Raw genomic sequence first — 23,888 nt, 5'->3', positions numbered from 1 at the left:
CTGCAGTCCAGACCATTTGCACTTAGAGTTAATCTGGCCCTGAGATGGAGCTGTGCACTTAAGCAATCACCTCAAACAAAACCATTTTTATGATCATTTTCTGTGACGTGATTTGTGAAAATCGTATATGGGAGTTTACTTCCAATACACTGCTGCTCTTATCTGAAAACATATTTGGATGGGATATTGCAGAGCTTGCTCAAATTTGCTTGAATTACTCTGCTGATATTTTATTGCTCAACTTGGATAAAATGACAGGCAGAAATGTTGATAAGATTAAAATTTCCTCTGCAATGCAGGTTCCTTTGATGTTTCAGCTAGCTCTGGAATGAAATAAAATAACTTCTACAGTACTTGTTTTCGTTTCTCAGAATAAACAGGAGAAGTTCAGCAGAATTAATTCCTTAAATTGCACTTTTAGGGTACATTTTATTAATCTGCAGAGGTAATATTTCAAAAAGTCTGTAAATAAAATGCATAGTCTATTAGTATCATCACCAGAAAAAGATTACTTTAGGGAAGATATTAATGAAAGATCTCCTACCCATTTTGTGCTGTGTCTTGTAGCATGATTTTTACTGAATGCAGTTATCCTGGAAGGTGTCAAACCCACACAGGGTATGCTCTGTCTCTGATTCTGTGATATTGAACCCTTCCTTTGGGCTGTTGTGCAGAGTTGCCTGTGTGGGGATTTGGTGCAGGGGTGTCTCAAGCTGCCTCTCTCCCAGGTGGGGTGACCAGCTGCTCGGATGGCACCAGCAACAGGGACAGCCTGCGTCTGGACGACGAGGTGCCCTACAACGGCCCCTTCTGCGGCCGCGCCAAGGTGCACACCGACTTCACACCCAGCCCTTACGACACTGACTCGCTCAAAATCAAGGTAGGACAGCCACCAGGACCCCTTCTCTCCCACTAGCAATGCCAGGGACACCATATTTTACATCTGAATAATACATCTAATAATGAATTTTTACCTGCTCAAGCACGTGGAACACTCTAAAAGCAAGGCAGGTTTGGTTTCGCAATGCTCCTGTTAGGACTTAGTTCAGACAAGGCTGCAAAGCCAAGTGCTGCCAAAGGCTTTTTAAGGCACTCATTCCAGGTAGGAATCCCTTCATGGCATCTCCCTACCTACCCCAGCCTTCCTCAGAGTAAAATATGTGTTGCTTCCCACATACAACATGGGACAATTGGGACGTTGTATGTGGGAAGCATGCAACACATATGCAGGGCCTGGAGTAAGAAAGAGTAAAATCTCATGGAATATGAAGTTGTCTCCTCAAGCTTTCCCAGTCACAACAAGGATATATCCAAAGCTCAGTGGCCTTTAATAAAAACAGCTTCCCTTTCCATTAAACTTTTCTTTAAGCCTATATTTGAGCTGTGAACCTTCTGGGGTTCACCTGTCTCTGTGAACCTGTGGCTGTGTGAGTGAAGAAGAAGTGCAACAAACAGAGGCCCAGTTGAACATTACTTAAAAACCCCCAGCCGTTCAGACTCTTTCCTTCTTCACAGCTGCTTCATTTTGCCAAATCCTGTTTCTCACACAGACTCCTTCTTCTCCTCTCTGGCCTACATGAGAGCTGTTGCTCTGCTGGTATTCACAGTCTTCAACACTTACCCTCCATTTCCACCCACATCTAGGGCATTTCTTTTAATACACTTAAAAAATTTTAATTATTTAAATGGCAAATATCTGCTGGCTCATATAGGTTTCTTTTTTTATTAATTAGGGTGGTGTATTTTGGAATTATAAGCTGATACTTAGGGTTGAAATTCCCTGGATTTATCACACAAAATTTCAGTACCCCGAATCTGAATTCAAAGTGCATCTGCAGCTTGGCTTGGAGCCACTGCCTAATCCTGACCTGCATCCACATCTGAAGTTCCTGAGCCTGCATGAGTTTGTAGAATAACATGTGCTTGTAGACCTTTAGATAAATGTTTGTTTATTTTCCACTTCAAATGTGCTCACAGCTCTGAGCCCCATGTTCTAACTAAACCAGGTCACCAGCTCACAGTCAGTTTTGTACTTGGGTTTGTACAAAAACTAGGGTGACCACTTGACTTGCTGTTCCTTGACCAGACCAGAAAAGATGTAAACTGTGGAGGTGGGGACACATCTAAACAAACTGAGTTTGATTTCTAACTTTGTAACAGAATCCCAAATGAAGCAGGCATTTGTTGGATAACTCTTCAAAGGCTTTCAGCATTTTTCTGTGATACATGCCAAGAAGAGAGGGCTCATTTTTGAGGTTCTTGGAAGCAAATTGTGTAGGGTGCATGACTTTGTAAGAGCCTTTTTACTATGAGAATTACTCAGAATGACTGTTTTCCTGAGCTGAGACCTTGGTTCCCACAATGTGGCTGTGAACACCTTCACCAAAAACCCTCCTTGAAATAGCTGAGTTGTCACCTTTTCCAGCACTCGTATTTGTTAGGGGTGTTAAATGTTCTTTATTGTCTTTGAGAAATGTAGACAGTGATTTTTCCTGTAAAATGGGTAGGAGTCCACCTTTCACATAGATCAGCTATCTTTTTTGGAGATCCTTGAGAGGCTAGATAATAAGATTATTCTGTAAATGCTATGGCACATATTTTGAAAATAACCTTACAGTCATCCCTTGCTTTTTGCCAAAACTATGCCCACTGCCCATGACAAAAGTTAACTGCTGATGCAACCCTATCCCTTTTCAGGGACCAAGTGGAGCACAAAAATAGTGAGAGGGGCTGCTTGTGCTCACCTCTCCTTCACAAAGGTTTGGAGATAAGGACTAGCTCCACTTTCTGTAATTATTTTCCTGGGATTTTATAAAAGCAAAGGCACTAAATCTAGATAATTAAAAAGTTACTTCACACTGACTAGTGCTGGTTTTGGTCCACAGAGGAAAAGCTACATATAACAAACCAGAAGTGTAAGCTGTGTTGTGCTTTTTTTATTGTTCTAGAAAGGAGACATCATAGATATCATCTGCAAAACTCCCATGGGCATATGGACAGGCATGCTGAACAACAAAGTAGGAAATTTCAAGTTCATTTATGTGGATATTATCTTGGAGGAAGAAGCTGCACCCAGAAGGATAAACCCACACAGAGGAAGCAAAAGGACCAAGCCTAAAACACTGCAAGAGCTCCTGGAATGTGTCCACCTGCAGGTCAGCCAAGGCATTTCCCAGCTCTGTTTGAAATGTTCCCTTTCTGTGTGCTCTGGTTTGAATGTCATTTACAGGCAGCAGGAGAAAGGCAGGTTTCAGCAATTTTCATGTCATCAAAGCAAAGCAACCTCGTGTCTGTCTTTTATCTGATGTGAGTGATGCCAAGATGAATTTTTGCCTTTTCTTTATATACATTTTATATAACTTCTATGTAACCTCGGTATCCTTAGCATGCATACTTGTAATTCTTAAAGTCTGATAATTTAACATAGCCTCAGTACTTTGTTATGCCAGAAGACCAAACATCCTAAAGACCTTGTAGTAGGAGGACCGAAAACCCGACACTGTCTTGGGAAACCAAGGTCCTCTCTAGAAAATATCCTGTAAACCAGATTTGGCCCATCCAGGGGGGAATTCCATGGATGGAGGAATATCACACCATTCATCCAGGCCTCCCATTGGGGCATCCTTGTTAGATATGCTAATTTATAAGGTCTAAAAATTGTCTACACAATCAGTGGTGTGGGTGCACTGTGACACATTCCACCCTGGTGAAGTGTGCACCAATAAGGATCCTTATTAAATACTGAGGTAAAACCCCCTTATCCCTTAACTGTGTCTGGTTCTGAGTTTCTAAGACCAGGAAAGGCATGAGTGGTTTATAGAACTACATTTTACCTCATCATGTGGCTGTGCCACTCAGAGAGGGACACTGGTGACTTGTCAGCTCAGCCTGACTGCAGCTGTGTGTTTGAGTACAGGAGATGTGTGGCTGTGGATGTTTCAGGGGGAGGGCTGCAGTCTGACTCCAGAGCCAAAACTGAGAATTTGTGTTTCTCATTTCTTGTGATCTTTAGGGAGCAATAGTATTTTTGCACCAGGCTCATGTTGAGCCTCTCTCCCTCTCTGCAACCCTAGATCTTGACTGAGTGTCAAAGTGTAATGAGGTCGTGATTTACAAGTCACATTTTTAATAAGGGTAATTGCTTTGCTGCTGATGCAAACACTCCTTTCCCTGGAGCATGCACAGAGGTTTGTACTGACTTGACACACAGCTCAAGGGGGACCTTGTGTGACACAGCAGGGCCCAGGGCTCCCTCTGCTTCTCCCCTTGCTTGGATCAAGGGGTTCTCCTGTGAAAAGGCAGAGCACCCCTCACCTCAGAGCCCCTCCTGGGCTCAGAGTGGGAGACACTCATGGAGTGACCCACAACAGTCCAGACCCTCAGCAAATTCAATAATTTCTGACAGAGCTCTGCCCTGGTCCTGCTTGCTGCTGGGCTGTGCTAGGGAGCTCAGGCACAGATGCTGGCATGGCCAGGAGGGCTCCCAGGCATCTCTGCCTCTGTTCCCTCTTGCTCCCCACCTCTCCAATTGGACTGGAGAACAGAGCCCATTTCAACCTGGCCAAAAAGAAAAAGTGAAATCGTGCCTATTCCTCTACTAAACTTAGTGCTTGTTTCCATGAGAGGATTTGTTTGTTTCCTTTTGTAGGAATATGCCTCGACCCTCCTGCTGAATGGCTATGAAACTCTAGAGGACTTAAAGGATCTACATGAAAGCCACCTTATTGAATTAAATATTTCTGACCCAGAAGACAGGGCGAGGTTGTTATCAGCAATTGAAAATCTCCAGGACTGTGACAGTAAGTGTTTGAGATTTATCAAGATTATATGCACTAATATCTTAAGCAAAAGAGAGCTTAGGTCAAAGAATTTTCTTTAATTTTTTAAACAGCGTTCTGCAGATAATTACAAACTTTTTCTTCCCTCGCTTCATCCCACACTTAAATCCTTATCCAAATTAGCATTTTTTTTTGTAAAAACATAGTGTAAAAAATATATAAAAAATAAATATAATAGCTGGTTTGCATTCTTCTCTCAAAGTTAATCTAACTTGTGTTTCTGGTGAGCTTCCAAGAGTTGAACATATGGGGTCTATATATGCATGTGTATTGGTCACCATTTTGTTTATGCACATGTATTGATCACCATTTTGTTTTCTTCACTTGTGCCTTTTGTGGGGAGTGGAAAAGCTAGGATACAAAACAGGAAAAACTTTTTTTATGATATTTTAATGATATTTCCAGTCTGTAAATAATTTTGTCAGTTTTGTAGAAACTACAGCTAAGCATGTACTTAATTAGATACTCAGCCAAATGAGAAGGGAGGGGTTTTCATCTTCATTAATATTTGTGCATACTCACCCTATGCTGAGCAGTCATGTCATCAAATGTGCACTTCCAATTGAGAAGCACAGAAAAAAGAGAGAGAAGGATAAACAATGTCTTCCTGAGATAGTTTAATAGCAATTTTTTTCAGGCATCCACTTATTATCTCCTCAGTATGTAGACAGCTTTCCATTTTTTTTTCCTGAATGTTTGGGCTTTTTTCGGGACCCCATTTGTACCTTAAGTTGTTCCTGTTCTTATTCAGCTTCCAGTGAAAGGCTCTTGCAAATTTGTTGGAGTGCCATTAGAAAGGTTTTCTTTGCCCTCCAGGTTCAGAAGTTCTTTCTGGTCTATAGCTTTGTGAGATGACAGGTTTGAAAAAAACTCTTGAAGGGCTGTCTACGTAGAAGCAAATATTGTAAGAGTGAATCCAGAAAATAAAAGGATTACATTTTGCACAAGTTTTACTGCAGGGATCTGCCAGGAAGGCACCTGAAAATGTACATACTGAGTATGGTGTGTTTGCTGTGGGAACCAGCCTTGCTGTGCTTTCTGCACCTATTACTGAGAATGTTTTTCCACATTTAACACAAGAAAAATAGTAAAGAAAAATGCTAGATTGTAATTTTGCAGTTTTGCATAGGTGTGAAAGCCAAACTTTAACATAATGGTTTCTAACAGACCACACGAGTGCTGAACTGCTCTGTAGTGGTGAGAGTCTGGTTTGCTATTTGTATTGGCTGGGTAACAAAAAGCAGAGCAAGCAGCTTTCAACACTGAATGTGTATTAACCCCTAATGTTCCTCATGCACCTGTGCAAAAACCAAACCTAAGGTCCTTGTATGTCCCATATTCTGAAAATGAATATGTTCACCCTATTACCCAAATTGGGTTCTTCCTACGTTGGCAGCATAGGATTTAGTCACTTCTCCAGGCAAAACAGTGTCCCTGATGTTATCTGCATGGTTTAATAGTTCAAATTCTTGCAACAGCTCTGGGAATAATACCATTAAATCTTATAAAGGGGTCCATGCTTCAGAATCAGTGACGCCACTGTAGTCTCATTTCAAGACGTGAAATGAATATTTGTTTCACATGCATTTTAGGTAGGTACAGCAAATCTTTCCAGTATTCAAATTCAATCAAGTAATTTTCCCATAATTTCTGAATGCTCACAGGGACCAGAACCTCAACACCTTTTTGTGTCATACCAGCTATAAGCATTCATTTAAGTCTAGTTAAATTTTGTAAGATTTGTGTATATTTTAGGGTAAGCCATGAGTAAATACTGCCCTAGTTTGGCTCTTGAATCCTCACCGTGTCTGGTTCAGAGGGGTCAGAGCCTTTGTCACATGACTGGTGGGGACAGAACTGAACAAGCTGTTCCAGAAAGGAGGATACTAAAGACCAAACTGGAGAGTAGCTATCTGTTAAGTTGTTATAACAAAAGACAGGGTGTCAAGATGATCTTGGGGATAAGCTCCGCGTGAGTCTGACGTTGTACGAATCGTTTGACCTCTTTGTCCTTCTGTCAATCAGATTGGAAAATTGGGTTGAAAGAGCTGGGTGCTACTCTGAAAGTGAATTCTGCATCTGGACTGAACTTTCCTGGGTCAATATTTTTTTTCTTCCTAAATGGGCATGGCTCATTCCAGCATAAATGATTTTTTAATTAAAATTGATTTTGTGCATTGCTTAGAAGTGAGCTGCATAATTATCCACAGCTACAACGTAATCTGTTTATTGGCCAAGAGAATTCTAGATAGAATTTCAGCACTTTCCAGGTAAAAAGTTCACTTTTTAAAAATAAGCTGAGGCCATGGACTCTATTTACTGTTCTAGGCCCATCTTCCTCACAGAGCTTGGAAGACTTCCCTGTCTCTGCATTCCATTCATGCTTCCATGTTTGATTAATGGATGGACAGGCAGGTATGGCCCAGAGTTGAAATACAAGGGTTTCTGAGTTTTTGTGACACTGCCATTACTCAGAACAACCAAGGGTGCTGGAACATAGCCTCATTTTACTAGACCCTCCTATAAATGCAGTAAAACAAGATTTCATATTTGTTTAATGTGAAATCTGATCTTGTGACATGTCCAGAGGTTTTTACAAGGCTTTTAATTTCTTTGTCATTCCTTGGCTTTTTCTTGACATTTATTGTATGTTATACTAAGTAATTTCTTCATGACACATACTCGTGTATAATTCATCTCACAGAATAAACATTTATTGAGTTTTCTGACCAAAAGACCTGCAGCAGTAGTTTCCACATTATATGCTACTTAAAGCCATGCAAAATACAGGATTTTTGGCAGTGACTTTTTTTTAAACTTACATGCGATTTAGACCTGAGTGAATTTGAAAGAACAAATTTTACCCATCTTATACTATGGGTATAGTATGAGAATATAGAATTTTCTTACTTATGGTATAAGTATATAGAATTTTAAAAAGTAAGTTTTATTTAGCAATTGCTACCACACAGTTTTTTAAAGCAGATTTTTTTTCTATTACTGCACTGTCTTCTTTCTCTCCTTCCTGAGAGTCCAGGCCCAAATTCATCATCTTCAAGTACTTCATGTAGCAAGGCTATCCTAGAATTGCAAGGATTTGTAAACTCCTCATGACCTTCCCCCCCTCTCAGACATTTTTTTAGATTTTCTATAAGTTGGTCAAACCTTTATATTTGGGGCAAAAGTCTTGGTTTCCATGAATTCATGGCTGTGAGAAAAAAAAAAAAAGGCTTTTTCATAAAGTATTTCTTAATAGCTTTCCATTCTTCTCCCAGATGGCTTCTAGACAGGAGATGGATGTCTGTGCTTTTGTAGGATGCTATTTTTAAAGTGAAGCAGTTGCTGGATGGTTAATGAATAAAGTACTAAAAGAAGTTTGGAACTTCTTTTCTTGACCGCTTCCCAGGACACATGTTTCTGTGTGTGCAAAATAGGCTCAATTCTCTTCCCAAATACATGATTTAAGTCAAGAGGTTCACCCCTGAAATCCACTGGGTTATCCTAGTCCAAAGCTACTCTGAGCTAAAGAAAAATTAGACTCCATTTGATATGTGCATGCAGGTAATTTTATGGAAAAACCCCAAAAGGTGAATATGTGCAATTTGGGGGATAATATTTTACACTTATCTCCCCAAATCCATTTCCTTAGCTTGCTTTTCATATTTAAGTGCAGATCATACTTTAAATTCCACTACTAATACCAAATAAGGTTTACTCTTTTTTTTATTGTTCTTGGACAGCAAGATAGGAGATAAATAAGGACACGACTTTCAGTTCTCAGTCATATCCCTTACGTGAGAATCAGAGACCAAGAGTTCCATTTTACACTGGGCAGTGCCTTTCAACACAAGGGATAATACAGTACCTTGTCAAGGTCAAACAGTGCTCAAAGACAATCTCTCCTTCTGATCTGTGGTACAACACATTGGCCTGGACATAATATTTCCAGATTTCCCAAGGAAGCTCAACCTTGCATGAGTATTAGAATTTTTCACCTTTTTTTTTTCAGCACATCTGTTTGCTTCCAGATTTTAGCTAAAAAAAGAAGCTTCTCATTTCTGTTTTCACCACAAGTTCTCACATCAGTTCAATAACTTTTTGCTCCCATAAAAGCTGTGCCATTGATTTCAGTGGATGCAATATTTTAAGTTGCATATCTGTAAATATCCACAAAATAATTAGTCTTTTGAATGTCCAAAGCACTGCACAAGCCACTCCAGGTTTCTCTTTTCCAAGAATTACTGTCCTTTACTGCTCCCAGATGATCCTTTCTGAGTTTGATGCATTGTGAGATCTCATTTCATTTTCACACTTAGATGGTCTAACTGGCACAGGTGATATATGTATGTATGTGTACATACATAGGTCTGGCTTCATCCTCCAAAACTGACTTTGTTCAGTAGGATCCAGTGACAGGGCAAGGAGAAATGGCCATAAATTAAAACACAAGAAGTTTCATCTCAACATGAAGAACTTCTTTACACTGAGGGAGGCAGAGCACTGGAGCAGCTGTCCAGACAGGGAGCAGAGTCTCCCTCTCTAGAGACACTCCAAACCCATTTGGACACATTCCTGTGTCACCTGCTCCAGGTAACCCTGCCTTGGCAGGGGGTTGGACCAGATGATCTCCAGAGGTCTGTTCCAAGTATCCTGTGATTCTGTGATTTTGAGCCTTTAGTTACTGAAAGGTGCTGCTCAGTACGGCACCGCTGCAAGGTGAGTGACTCAGCCTAAAGCACTCAGGAGCCCAGTGCTCCTAGCCCAGCTGACAAAACTCACAAAGGCAAACTCTCAGAGAGCCCACTCATGAAGTTTGGTTTGCTCTTGGGTGACCTTCTTTTTGTCCAAGACAAAATCCAAGCCTCCTGCCACTCATCTGACATAACTGCACAGGAGTCAGAGTGACCTCTGCGCATTCTTGAGCTGAATTCCCTTAAAGCCAAGCTTAAAGTGCTTCTCTAATCAGGACTTTAACCTCATTAGAAAGGGGAAAAGCGCTGGTGAAGGGAAAAAGAAATCTATCCTTGCACGTGTCGTGCACATCTAAGTCATTGAATAACAAAAACTCATTTTAAAGGTCTAAGTAGTGAGGAAGATAAGGGATGCATCACACATCTCTCACCAAGGCTAAAGGCCTCACATTTTTTTCAGAAGTCTGAATATAATCCTACTGTCTGAAAGAGTACTGGAATATATGTGTCAAAATGATGCATATCTTGGGCTCTTCTGGCCATATCATAGACAACAGTGACTGAGAGCCATTTATCTTCTGTGAAACTGCTTTACTGTAGAAAAATGATAGGACTTCCATTTGTTGATAAGATAGTTATTTCTGATGATTCCGCAACATCTAACGGCAGTTTAATTTTATCAATTCCTGTTTTCTGTGCAGCGTGGCTTTCTTCTGATGTCCAAAAGATTAAAGCACCAAACCCACCTTTCCTAATGTAAAACTTGAGTGTGTACATGTTAGAGAAAGGACTTAAGCAGAAAGGAATAGAAGAGCCAAAAGCTTAAAAAAAAAGAAAGAAAAAGAGTAAAAGTTCCTTTGCTCTTCTCATGAAGCAACTTCTAAAATTGCACAATATGTATTTTTATAATACTCAGGATCCTGTTCAAATGGTTTAGTAGTTACTGCATAATATTTAAGACTGCTTTAAAGAGGAAAAAAAAGCACCAAAGTTTGCTTACAGTCATTTCTTCATAAAAATGGAGGGGGAGGGGTGTTCTTCCAACTTTTTCTGCTTAGAATGAAAAATAGAAAATATAGCATTTTTACTGTCTCAAACACCTGAATATTTTTGGTTTTCAGTTTTTCATGTAAGAAAATTCAACTAGTTTTACAGGAAGTTTTACATATATTTGTCTTCTAAATAGAATTTTCTCATTTTCCTAATTGACCTAAATTTAGAATTAAAAAAAAAAAAAAGAAGAAATCTCAGTTCCAGGCTTGTCTGTGCATTTTTCCCTGGGGAGACATTGATAAAAAATTAGGATCTGTTGTTCACATAGGAGCTGCTTAGATTATATAGGCAACCAGTTACAAGGCACTAATACAGTGGCTGAGACCACATTTTCCTTTTAATCCACTGGCTACTCGGTCTTCTCCCCATTGTAGAACAAACAAAGTGGATGGGGGCCCCTCTCTGCCCTTGCCAATGTAAACAGGATTAACCCTTTGTAGGTCAGTGCTTGCCAGGGCAGCAGATGAGCTGGAGGGGAAGATGAGAGGGCAGCGAGCAGCGTCGGCGGCCGAGGGGATTTGGGGGAGGCCAAGGGCAGGAGGGCTCCCAGTGCTGCACAAACCCTGGCTCCCTTTGCCCCAAGGTGGGATGGGGCTGCAGGGAGCTGGGGACACGCTCAGGACCAGGCTTTGCTGGGGCATCGCTGCTCTTTGTGCTGCATTTTGTGCTATCACTGCCAGCAGCAGTGGGAATGCCTTCACCAGCGCGACGCCTTTGTGATTCCTTCCTGACTTCAATCAGAAATCAATGGGACCCTACATGATCAAATATTTTCCCTGCAAAGAGAGAGATAACATTTGACATGACAAACTGTGTTCTGTAAAGTGAGAAGGAGATCAAACAGTTACAGATATCAATTAAATCTACTGCAACGTGTGCTCTCGCATGCAAGTGCAATTAACAATTAATTTAGCTGAGAACAAGGTGGGACTTTTATTCCTTGGAAAATATTTAAAGTATTTTTTTTTATTATTCTTCAAAATACATCTGCTTAAGCCTATACTCTCACACCTTACTGAAAAAATAACCAAGTTAGGACTTTGGATTCTTTAAAAAAATCAGTTAATTTTTACAATTTATTAGGCAATTGGAAGTTAAAGGATATTAAGCAGATTTAATCAGGCCAAACAAATCTACAAGACTTCCATCAAGACCTCAAAATGCTTCTCAACAAATCAAAATGTTTTGTGAAATAAGCTTGTTGCAATCTCACACGATGTCTCCGAAGAAACTCTCCCACTGTTCCATTTCACCTTAAAGGAGTGAAAAATTTCAGCCTTTCATTTCTAATTTATTCTGTGTTATTCAATAGAAGGTAGATAAAAAAATCAAATGTAAAATCTTTCACATTTTACCAAATTTCCAACTATTGAAATAATAGTCTATATGAATGCTCTTTGTGAAAATTTTAAAATTCTAGAAACTAAAATAGATATAGATTTTGACACAGCATGAAATCCTTCATATCTTTGGACTTCCATTCCATTTCGACTTGAACTGAGACAGTTTAAATATGACTAAAGATCCAGAACTGACTGTTTAACCAAAGAGGAACAAAACAAGTAGAAGAAGGGAACTTTCTTTGCAAAAGCAAAAAGGTACTATTTTTCTGAAGGGATAAAAATCTGGAGCAAAACCATCTGTTTCCTCTGAGATGTTTCCCTATACTTTGTTCAGAAAGCCAAATACAATTTGAAGTAAAACTACAGCTACAGGTGGTTGGTAACAGCACAAGAAAAAAGTAGGAAATGGAAATATTTATATTTTATAGCTTATTTTCTTAAGAAATTTACTGTGAGTAAACATGTACTTCATAGCCAGAGAAGAGGAAGAGGAAATTTAAAACCAGTACACATAAGAGTCATTAGATACTTGTATGTCCTCTCTTGTTGAACTTTTCTTGAGGGGTCTGTTGATACTGCCACTGAGTTCCAGATTTTTGAATTTGAACAGATTAGTCATCCAGCAGCTAAACAAGGGCAAATTATTTGCAAGATAATTTGCCTCTACTTAGTTTTGGAACAGCATTCAAAAACTATACAGCAGAAATTAGGCAGCTTAGCTTCCTCTGAGGTTTCTGTGTTTTGGAAAATAACCTTCTGGATATCAAGCTGAGCTTGGTGGAAGTTTCCATCAGCCACCCACTCCTGCTGAAAAGCTGGGTGCTTAGAAAAGCTGGTTGGCGCGTCTTTGTGCCAGGCACTTCTGAAGGGCAGCGCATTCTCTGTGCTGCAGAGAGCACATCAGGTGGTGGGGCTGCACTCCAAAGACACAGATCTATAGAGAAATGTGTTTTAAACCAGGCCCAGTGGTTAATTCAGTATCCCAGTCTGTGATACACGAGTTTGGGAAGGGGAAGGTTCCATCTGTGCTGTGGGCATGGTGACCACACACAGTGACTGCTGCACTCTGCACAGCCTCAGGATAATGGATCAGGCCAAAAAAGGACCTCAGCATGAAGGATCAGGCCAAAGCCCCCAGCATGCATCTCTGAGAAACATCCAGAAGGAAAAAGACCAGCCCCATTGTCAGCTCAGGTGTTGTTACACTCGTGTAATCGCACTTTTAATTCTCTCTGCTTCTGATGGACAAAATGTATTGATGTAGTCATGTGTAGGTTACCAGCTCTGTTGCCAAAGTTCTTCAAGATCAGTCATGCTGCTATCTCAGCTCTTTCCCAAGGTACTTGTATTGACAATTTTTTCTTTCTTTTTTCTGTTCTTTCTAGCTGAAGAACAGCAGAAAAGTGAGGATGGTCAGGAGACGCAGAACTTGAGCCCTCACCAGAGTTTTGACAAATCCCAGTTAAATGACTGTCCAAGAGATTCTGGCTGTTACATCTCATCAGAAAATTCAGATAATGGTAAAGAAGAAGCAGACCCAGAAGCCCTGTGTGACATGGTGCAGTCAATAACAATCAGTGAGTCAAACTGATTCGGTCCTGCTGCTTTTCTGCAGATTTTCAGAAAAGAAAATCACATTTGTCAGTATGGTGGCACAGAAGCAGAATACAAAATATTCTCAACACTGAGAATCTACTTTTTTCTGATTCATGATGCTCAAACTGTTTCATATGTGGACACTTGATAGCTAAATGTTAGTTGATAAGAATTTCTCATGTTTTTCTTTTCAATGAATCCACAGGTTTTACCCTGAGAAGTTTATACAAAAGTATTTATAAATATTTGTACAGCAAATGCATTTTCTATATTAGTAGGGATTTTTTTTTAGGTAGTGGTTCATAATCTGGAGATGTTAATTTCTGGAACTGTCCAAAATGTAAATATTGTACATATTTATTTTAAAAATATATGGATTCATCACACTGTCTCTATTTTCAGCTGTGTTTTGATGATTTGTGTACAGAATGTTTTTCATTGATATATCATCATAATAAAAATGTGGATACAGTCACACTCTACTTTGAAAAGTACCAAGACAATTCTCACTAATATTAAAGCTGTTTCAGACAACTTTTCTCCAAAGTGAGCTCTAAAGTAGACTGTCATTTTTCCTGTACTTTTTCCTGGAACCATGAGAGAACTGCAGGGTGAATCTGAATTTAGTTCTCTGTGGTCTCTATGTTGTGGAAGAACAGAGCCATCCAAATGGCAGTGGCAATTTTTTTATGGTTCTTTTCACACCTGTTCTCATTTGTCCCAAGCATTATACAGAGAATTCAAACTCATAGCAAAAAGCCATCAGGATCAGTGCTCTGCTTTTATGATAATGTTTTGTGAAGGTGTTGCCTTTTTTGTGTGATGTGAAGTTTGTTAATAGAGTATGTGTTTGTATACAGAACTTGGAAGCTAACATGGTTATTGTACCTGACTGTCTTTCATATGAGATTTTATTGTCTTTTCCCAGTATATTTCACACTGGAATACACATTTTTAACTGCCTGTCTTCTTTTAGAGTACTTCCTTCAATAATAAACAGAATCATGTGTTTAAACCCTTTCAAAATACTTGATTTTTAATGTCGTCATTACATTTCAAAGACTGCTCTTTTCTAAGACTAACACAGTAAATAGTAATTCCACTGAGCATTTTTAGCATCCATAAGAATCTGTGTGTCAAGTCAATAGGGGGATTTTTTGCTCAGTCATTAGTCACAAAATTTTCATAATTTAAGGAATTTTGCATTTATGTTAAAGAGCTTCCACATATTGCTGACAGCTTGAAAGAAAATCACCTTCAGAAGAGATGAAACACAAAAAGTTCCACCCCTAAAAGAGTATTTCTGAAGAAGCTATAAACAAATGGAAGGCTTTTTCTCCCTTTCTTTTTCTTTTCCCCAATGCAAATGTTTTCTGTACTTTTCATGACTTCTCAAAAGACTGCTGCTGTCAGACTCCTAACACACAAGGCTGCTTTGAAGGCTGTTGTATAAAATTGCCATTTTAGAAAATTGCATTAACAGGATTTCAAAGATTTGGAGTAAATAAACTCTGTTTAAGGAAAAAAACAAAACAAAAACAAAACAAAAAAAATAAAGGGAGGTACTATGATTTGTTTCTGGTTTTAACTTCTTTTTCATACCAGCAACAAATGTCATAATTTAGCAGCAATAACCCCATACTGCCAGGTGTTGTGGGGATGCAGAACCCTTGGTGGGATGCAGAATGTGAGAGCTTGTATCAAGCAGCTGTATTTGTTTCTTAATGCTTTTCCAGCCAGTAGTGCATTGTGACATGCAGTACTGACAGTACTTAATATGACTTAACTTCTGAAATAATGGCTTTGAATTGGCTTCTATCATCTCCTCATTCTAGAGAAGGACTAAATTCAGCTTGAATTTCTCTCAGAGGGGTTTAGCTTGTGGCTTTTGTGGCAGATTGCACTTAGTCCTCAGGTTCTGAAGACATCTGCAAAATTGCTGAACCTATAAAAGGATGTTGAGGTGAGCTTAAATATGGTTGTGACTGTCAAGAAGCAGTTAAGTTAGCAGGGTCAAGAACTGACAGCCACAGAGACCAGAGCTGTGCCCTGATATAAACACTCTGACAAATGTTAATTTGCACAGTTTTGCAAATGAAAATAAGGCCTCCCTAAACAGTTGCAATGAGACAGGCAAAGCTTTCAGCAGAGCAAAACACCCAACAGCTGCTGTATTTTAGAGGAATGAAACTCTGCCTATTGGGCTGATGGCAAGGGGATACAGGTGTAAGGTAAAGTATCTGGAACTAAGGGCATGAGCTGTAATTGCTCTGATCTCTAAATCAGCAAGGCTTTGTCCAAAGGGCCTCTTATTTAGAAAAAGACATCAACTGAAAGCTTGTTTGAGACTTTTGTAGCTTCCTGAGAAGGCAGAGCAGATTAGATCTCAAACTGAGACACTTCCGCTCTCTCACACTGTTCCGAGAAAAAGAATGAGGAAATTTTGAACCACAAAGCAAAAAAATTGTATTTTCTATAAGCAGCAGACCCGACTTGCTTTCCTCTCTCAGTGGTCTCATTAATCACACTGATCATGGATTAAAATGTTTGGAATGGCAAAAGCATTTCTCCAAGTGGTTTAAGTGCTGGGTAATCTGGATAAAAGGTTGTTCTAGGAGTTCCTGGAAAAAGTCTGGTGGAGATCTAAGTGACTTTCAAGCAATTCTTAAAATGTCCCTGAGATAGGGAAGAGAAGAAAGCAGCAGAGGTTTTGTTCCTCTCTGTCACTTGCTCAAGAGTGTCACGTCCCTTTTCATTTTTATTCACCTGCCTCTACATTTAAGGAGGACTAAGACATTTGCAAGTCACTTATTTGGAAACTGCTCCTTGCAGTTGCAAAGAGATGCAAAACCAGTCAGTGACAGCAGAGGCAAAGCTGATGAGGGGCAGCCCTTGCAGCCTTTAGTCATGGGGATTTCCTGGCTGCGCAGGGCTGTGCTGCAGGTGCAGCACTCCCCCAGGGCTGGCTACTGACACATGTGCTGCTGCTGCTGCTGCTGCCCACAGCAGAAAGCCACAGCTCAGAAAGACTTGGGCGACTCTCGCAGACATCTTTTTATGAAAATCCTTTCTTTAAGACTTTTTCTTCCTGAGAAGCTGAGAAGCTTCAGGAACAAAATGTAAACAATGGTTATCTGCTGCTGTGGAATGCAACAGGTGCATCTGTGATTGGTCTCATGTGCTTTTTTGTAATTTATGGCCAATCACAGCAGAGCTAACTCGGACAGAGAGTCTGAGGCAGCTGCCTTTGTTATCATTCCTTCTTTTCTATTCTTAGCTTAGCTAGCCTTCTGAGATGAAACTTTTCCTTCTATTCTTTTAGTGTAGTTTTAATGTAATATATATCATTAAATAATAAATCAAGCCTTCAGTAACGTAGAATCAGAACTATATCTCTTCCCTCATCCTAAGACCCCTGTGACCACCATCACCCCACAAAAATTCAGGTGGTGGCAGGCCTCCTCCGTCCCAAAGCAAACCCATCTCTGGTCAAAGTTAGCAGTGTTTGCCAGTGCTGCCCTGTGCTCAGCCCCATGTGACTGCCATCCACAGCTGGCACCACATTAAAGGAGGGCTGCTCTGCCATCAAAAAGAGGAGCTGAGTGCCAGGCCATGCATGATCCATGTGGAATAGCCTGCAGATCCCTGGGGGCAGCCTCCTGCTCTCCAGAATCTGTAACAACACCTCTGAAAGCCAGAGTGCAGCAGCCTAGGGGCTACCAGCAAGGAAGGGCTTGCTTTCATTGTGCTGAGGTGCCCATGAGCACAGGAGAGCAAGGAAGAATTTGGGCAGCTCTGTGGAAATTCTGGAGAGGATTCATCTCCGAGGGACTCAACCAACTGCAGGCTGCCAGCTGGACTGCACAGCACTCACACAACCCTGCCAATGGGCCCAGCCAATTTTCCACCCACCTTCCACTCAGTTTTCCATCCCATAGCTCACCAATTCTACCCCTGAGTGTCTGGTCTGTGATGTGCACAAGCCCACAGCTCATCAGCTGTGAAATAAAGGGCTCCTTTGTACCACAGCACTTTCTCCCACGTTGTGGCAATTGAAATAATTTCTGGCATTGCCATGGAGCTGCATCACACTGGTAGACCCATTTGTAAAGAAGGCTGGTGCACAGATAACAAGGCAATATTGAAGGAATAAATGGGTGCTGTGAAACAGGCAGGCCAGTTTGTAGATGTCACAGTGTTCACAGGATGAGTACACCCTGCCCCTTGCCTGGAAATCAGTTTTTCCATCAAGTCAAGGCCAGTACAGCTCTTTCTGCCCACGCAAACACTCACAGATCTGTGGGCAGCACGTAAGGGAAGATGTGCCACAGGCTGCCCCAGTCCTTGGGTCACAGTGGCAGCTTGGTATCTGTCCTGAGACAGCTTTGATGGCAGTCGTGCCACTGAGTCACAGTGTCACAGATGCCTGAGCCTTTTGTCAGTCAGAGAGAAGCAGTCTCAACATGTCTAGTAACAGCATGGCAAACACTCTGCCTTTTTCACAGCTCACAGATGCGGTTTTGGGCTATGTTAGCTTTTGAATAGATTATTTACATCATGCTCTGTCTGCTGGCTGCATATGTTGTGGTACTGCTTTGTACAATGACACTGTGTGCTGGCCCAGGAATAGGTGACATAGGATGGCACAAGCGTATCCCTTTGCTTTAAGAGTTCCTGCATGAGATGTTCATCTGTGTCCCTGATCCTCAGTTCTTGGGAGGCAATGAGCACATTTTTGCCTATAATTGACAACGTGGAACAGGCTATAATATGGCTGTATGGAGCATTCAGTTTGTATGTACTCTGATAAACCCACCAGCCTGCAGCTCCTCATCTGCCTGTGATTCCCTGAGGATTGGCCAGAGGAATGACACAGGAAAGAATCCTTGCTGCAGGTTGACAACCCTTAAATTGAACCCAGTTTTGGGATTCCCAGCGCAGGAAGGACCTGCTGGAGCCAGTCCAGAGGAGGCACCAAGGGGATCAGAGGGATGGAGCAGCTCTGCTGGGAGGAAAGGCTGGGAGGCTTTGGGGTGATCTAATTGTGGCCTTCCAGCACATGAAGGGAGCCCACAGGAAAGATGGAGAGGGATTATTTACAAAGGTCTGGAGTGATAGGACAAGGGGGAATGGCTTCAAATGGACAGAAATCAGGTTTAGATAAGAGATTAGGAAAAAAAATATTTGTGGTGAGGGTGGCTAAACACTGGAACAGGTTGTTCAGAGAAGTTGAGGATGCCCCATCCCTGGGAGCGTTTAAAGCCAGGTTGAATGGAGCTCTGAGCAACCTGGTCCTCCGAAAGGTGGCCCTGCCCAGTTAGAGAGTTGGAATAGATGATCTGTAATGCTCCTTTCAAACCATTCTATGGATCTATAATTCTGTTCTTCTGCAATAAACTGATCCTAGAGGAAGGGCTGGTCTGTTCACTGCAAAACCAACAGAAGTGGTTTCAAACCTTCTACTTTCTCCTGGCTAGGAAAGGCCAACAAATGCCACTACAGACACATAGACACATAGGCAAAAGGGGCTGGAGAGCAGTAACAAATTCAGGCAAACACAGCTGTTGAATCTACAGAGTTCCACCATGTCTGCATGAACAGCAGTCATTGCAATGAACATGAACTCAGTATTCAGGGAAATATGTATTCTCTAGAAGGAGGACATATGTAGGGGGATACAGTGTGGGTAAATGAAGGTGGTAGAGAATGTAATCTTATCCCCTAAAGAGTTGCAGCTGGACTTTTTACTAAAGATTTAGGAGCAGGCCTGATGTTAACAGGCCACAGCTGTACCAATAAGCAGAGTGTTATAAAAGAGTGGATTGGTTGGTTGAGGGGAACTGGAGTCAGTTGGCTGCTGTGAGGACAAGGAGGAGTCAGTGCCTACAAGAAACATCAAAGAGGTAATAACTTCTAGCAATATGGAACTCTTGCACTGTAATGGTGACAGACATAGATGGGAGGAGGTCCATGATGGGCTTGGAGGGTCTGAGAGGGTCATTTTATTTTTTGTGGCTCAGCAGTATTAGGTCTGACATGCTCAGAAATCTCTGCTAGGCATGAGAAGTGTCTGCTGACAGCAATAGCACAGAAAATCTGCCAGTGCCAAGAACTCATACAGAAATGAGGGACAAGAGGGCTGGAGGGCAAGTGGTGCTCCTGATTAGCTTCTATACCTTGGCTGCTTAATTTAAGCCTGGCCAGTGTCCCACAGAGTGCATGTTTCCTGGGCAAAGCACACATGCCCTCAGCTCCCAAGGCCTTTTCCCCATGCCAATCCAGAACATTTCTCTGGAAGACCTCTCGTGCTGTATGCCTTGCACAGGTTTCTAGGGTGGAACATCAAAGGTGTAGCCGTGTTGTGGAGCTCAGCATTAGGACATGGAGACAGGTCAGGACTGTGAGGGCCATCAGGGAATTTTGGCAGACTGTGGCCAAGCTGGTGACACCTTTTGGCTGCCAGTTATGTCCATGTGGCTGAGGGAGGGAGAGCTTCAGCCTGAATCATTCCCAAGCCTCAGCTTTCATACAGAAGGAACAAACCCTTCTGTGAATCATAAATACCCTGAATGCAAGCAAACATAAGAGTGTTGAGGGTTCCTCAGTGATTTGGGGTGGAGTTTGCATGCAGTGTATCCTCTGCCACCAGCACAGACAGCCTGCTGCTTCTATTCCCATCTCCTGAAGCAGCAGCTCACCCAGACACAACTGACCTGCTTTGCTCTGACACCCAGCACCCAGTGCAGCTCTCAGTGACTGCTCCTGCAGCTCAGCCAGAGCTGAAAATCAGGCCCCAGCCTTTTGCCACTTTTCTTCGGAAAGGAACAAGGTCTTTATGCCTGTGATGCACACTACATCACAAATCTCTCTAAAATGTTCACCATCGTATTTGAGAGCAGTCCCTTGCTGCCTATCCAAAAAAAAAAAAATCCTCCAGGGAAGGCACTTCTCAAAATACTGTTGGCAATAACCTTAGACTTTAGAGAGTGCAAATGTAAAAGAAGTGGAAATAGAAAGCCACTCATGTGGGGAAAAAAAACACTTTAAAGAAAAATGAATACAGCAAACCCGAGGAACTTGCACTCTTTTAAAGAAATCTCTCTGTACATTATTGCCTAACTGCTTTGCCTCCCAAGTTTGCTCTCATTTCCAACATAAGAGGTGAATGACTATCATTATTTACCCCAGCATATTAAAATAAAATGTAACTTACTCAAGAACAGTTATTTCTCTTTAAATGTCTCTTTGGTAAAAATATACAGCAAATACTTCCTTATTGATGTGTTGAGCTGCAAGGATATTTAAAGAGAGTGCTGAAGTATCAGAAGGAGCTAAAAGATCATAACAGCTAACTGATAGCTGTGCACCACTCAATGGTAGGTACATGCCCACAGGACATCTACCTGTCTTAGTTCTGCTTCACTTTTCAGCCAAAATGTAATAGCAGTCTTTTCTTATTTTAACTTGGTTAAGGAAAGGATCCTTTGTGACCTAGAAAAGGCTTTGGAGGGGCTGCTCTTTCATTTTGCTTGCAGCATGGAGGGAAAGCCATCATCAGTGGAAGGGGCTGTGTGACCAGTGACTCTGCCAGCTACAGCTTCATTTTGTTAGGAAAAAAAAAGGGAAAATTTACTGGTTTGGACTGAATTTGTAGATATATTTAACGCATAGCTAAGGTGGGAGAAACTTTGTGTGTTGTGAAAAGCACAAAGGCTGTAGCTACATGGGTGGGTCAGCCCTACAGCTGTTCAGTGAGGTGAACAGAAAACAATGTCTGAGTGTCCAGTAAAACAGGAGCTGTGCATGAGCATGTGCACACCAGTCACCTGTAATTCTTGCATAAATTTAATCTCTTCAACACTGAAATTTTGTTGTTCTCTCTGGCAAAACACCTAAATCTTGCCAAACTGGCAGAAAAATTAAGCGTTATTTGTCAAAAAATAAACAAATTTGTGTGAGACATGATTCAACAATATAAGATCCTAGATAAGAGGTTTAGGTACATACTATACAGTACTTCATAGTTTCAAAATTGAATACAGGGGATCATTTAATTAAAACCTATTCAACTGAAAATCCTATTTATCTGAAACAAATGTTTGTCCTATCTATAATATCAACAAACTATTCACATGAGCAACTAGCAATAAACAACAGAAAGATGCACAATGAATGTCAATTAAGACAATTTGCTATCAAATAAACTTGCAGTTTATGTGTACAGCTTTAGGACTGTCCTGTGTATCCATTATAAAGGTCAATTAACCTCAATTGCAGCTAGTCAGCTTGTTCTGAAACAAAATCAACATAAGATACCTTTCATTTTTTTTAAATCAGCATCTCAGCAAGTCAGTTGCCTGGCACTGAAGAACTTTTAAATTGCTAAAAGTCTTTGCACAAAAGTTTTATGTTAGCTAATGTCAAAAAAAAAAAAAGAAAAATAGAGTGAGATTGGCTGAAATTGTCAAGGTATCACAGTGTGGCTGCATAAGGCTTTTAAAAATATTCATTATTCAGCACATAATCATGGCTTCAAAACAACAAAGAGCTTTGGTATGTGTGTGCCTCAAAGGGTGAAAATCTTCCTAAGTAAAGCTTTCGATGCATGGACTAATCCAAGACTACACTAACAAATCTCTTGAAATGGAAATCCTTGCTGAAAATGGCCTATGTGCTTTAAACACTATCAAAAGGGTTCTCTCCCCCCAACCCCTCCCCTTTGGCTGCAAAATGTCAGCATTTATGGTAAAAGTCAATCAGGTGCTCACTTGTTCTGCTTAATCAGGAAGAAGTGGAGCCACGTGAGCACTGGGAGCTCTCATCTGGAATTGCACAAGCATCACTAACTCAGAGGCCATCAATGCTGCAGAAAGCAAAGGGGTTGGAAGTCTGACATATTGGTCTGTGAAAGAGGCATTAAATATTAGAAATCACACTTGAAAATACAAGTGAATCCAAACAAAAAAAACAAAAACAACCCCACCAAAGCAAACAAACCTGAAAAACAACACACACAAAAATAAACCCCAAACCAAACCCCCAAAAACTGGATATGGATTATTGATCGCTCTGCAGGACGTTGTCCAGTGGCTGTTCCAGCCACCAGCCATTGAGTTAGGCTTCTATCCAAGCTGTCAGTGTCTGAGAGGCTGTTTAACTCAGTTTTTAAAAATAATGGGCAAGGTGGTGGCTGACATGATGAATCACAACTCTGGCCCCTCCAGATGCTCCCACAGTCTTTTTAAAGCTGGTGATAGTTACAAAATTACTACAGTGGTGTCTTCTCTCTTTAGAAGGAAATCATAGGAGACTGTACAAAGACCTGAGGCAAAAAAAGATTGCTTTCTTGGCACACACAAACACACCTTCCTTCTCAGAAGGTTAACAGGGGCTCTGTGCTTTCTGTGTCCTTTATGAACTTTGCCTTTGCTGTAGGCAGAGCGTGTTCAGCGCTACAGAGCAATTTTTCCACTGCTGCTGCTACTGAGGCTCACAGAATATTAAAAAAGAAAAAAAAAGGCAGAAGTTTAGAACATAATTATACCAGACATGAACCTGTGGGAAAAGGCTTTGTTTTCTGGGTAAAATTCACCTGTGTCCCCGAGGCCTATGCAATACTTGCCTACAATTGTAGTCTGAAAACCACAGTCTCTTAACTACTTTAGAGTCTCCTGACTCACTGCTTCATTCTACTTCAGTGCTTCCTTCTTCCTAGAGGTGATTTTTACTCACCCCTCCATTGCTACAGCAAACATCAAACTGCATTACACTGCTTAACTCATCAGGATTACAGCAGCAAAAAGAACAACTAGCATTCATAAAAAAAGTTAGAGTCACTTCCCTGGCTGATGGGTGCAGGCTTTCAAAGCTCAGCTACAAACATGAACGCAGTTCATGACTTAAAGAAGCAGCAAGAAGTTTTCTTTGCATTTTTTTCACATTGCTAAAAGAAGCCCTCCTAAAAGCAGGTCAGTTTCTGGATCTTAGCATTACGGTTTCAGCATGAGATAGACTGAAAACAGATGCTTGGCTTGTCCAGCTAAAGATGAATGGGTGATCTGTACAGACCTGGCAGAAATCTTCAGATAATCCTTAAGTTTCATGTAGAAATAGAAAATGTTCAGTTATTCATCCAGGATATGTGGGGATGTTGCAGTTCCTTCAACTCTAAAAAAAAAAAAAAATAATATTTACTATGATTTCTCTCTAGCTGATAAACTTTTAAATCAACCTGTTCTGCACCCTGGTAGGAACTTGCTAGAGGAAAGCATGCCTCGTAAATCATGGGGCTTGGTCTAGTAATAGTATAAGGAAAAGACCATCTGAGTCAGCCAGCTTGGTGTAAGGAATACCTCCTAAAAGGCATC

At 41.0% G+C, this 23,888-nt stretch overlaps 1 protein-coding gene across 1 annotated transcript in view; it reads left to right on the top strand.

Annotated features, from left to right (window-relative positions):
- SAMSN1 (SAM domain, SH3 domain and nuclear localization signals 1) overlaps positions 1-13,516 on the top strand; it is a 49,838-nt gene extending 36,322 nt beyond the window's left edge. Inside the window, exons 5-8 of the mRNA XM_054270450.1 lie at positions 729-880; positions 2,949-3,155; positions 4,649-4,799; positions 13,311-13,516. Coding sequence (XP_054126425.1) covers positions 729-880; positions 2,949-3,155; positions 4,649-4,799; positions 13,311-13,516 — 716 coding nt within the window. The remainder of the gene's footprint in view (positions 1-728; positions 881-2,948; positions 3,156-4,648; positions 4,800-13,310) is intronic.
- The last annotated feature ends 10,372 nt before the right edge of the window (positions 13,517-23,888 follow it).

The sequence above is a fragment of the Melozone crissalis genome, unplaced genomic scaffold (assembly GCF_028551555.1).
Source record: "Melozone crissalis strain CALT ecotype California unplaced genomic scaffold, PUWL_Pcris_2 ptg000009l_1, whole genome shotgun sequence".
Lineage (NCBI taxonomy): Eukaryota > Metazoa > Chordata > Aves > Passeriformes > Passerellidae > Melozone > Melozone crissalis.
The sequence above is the reverse complement of the archived record's forward strand: the minus strand, read 5'-3'. Positions and strand labels throughout refer to the sequence as shown.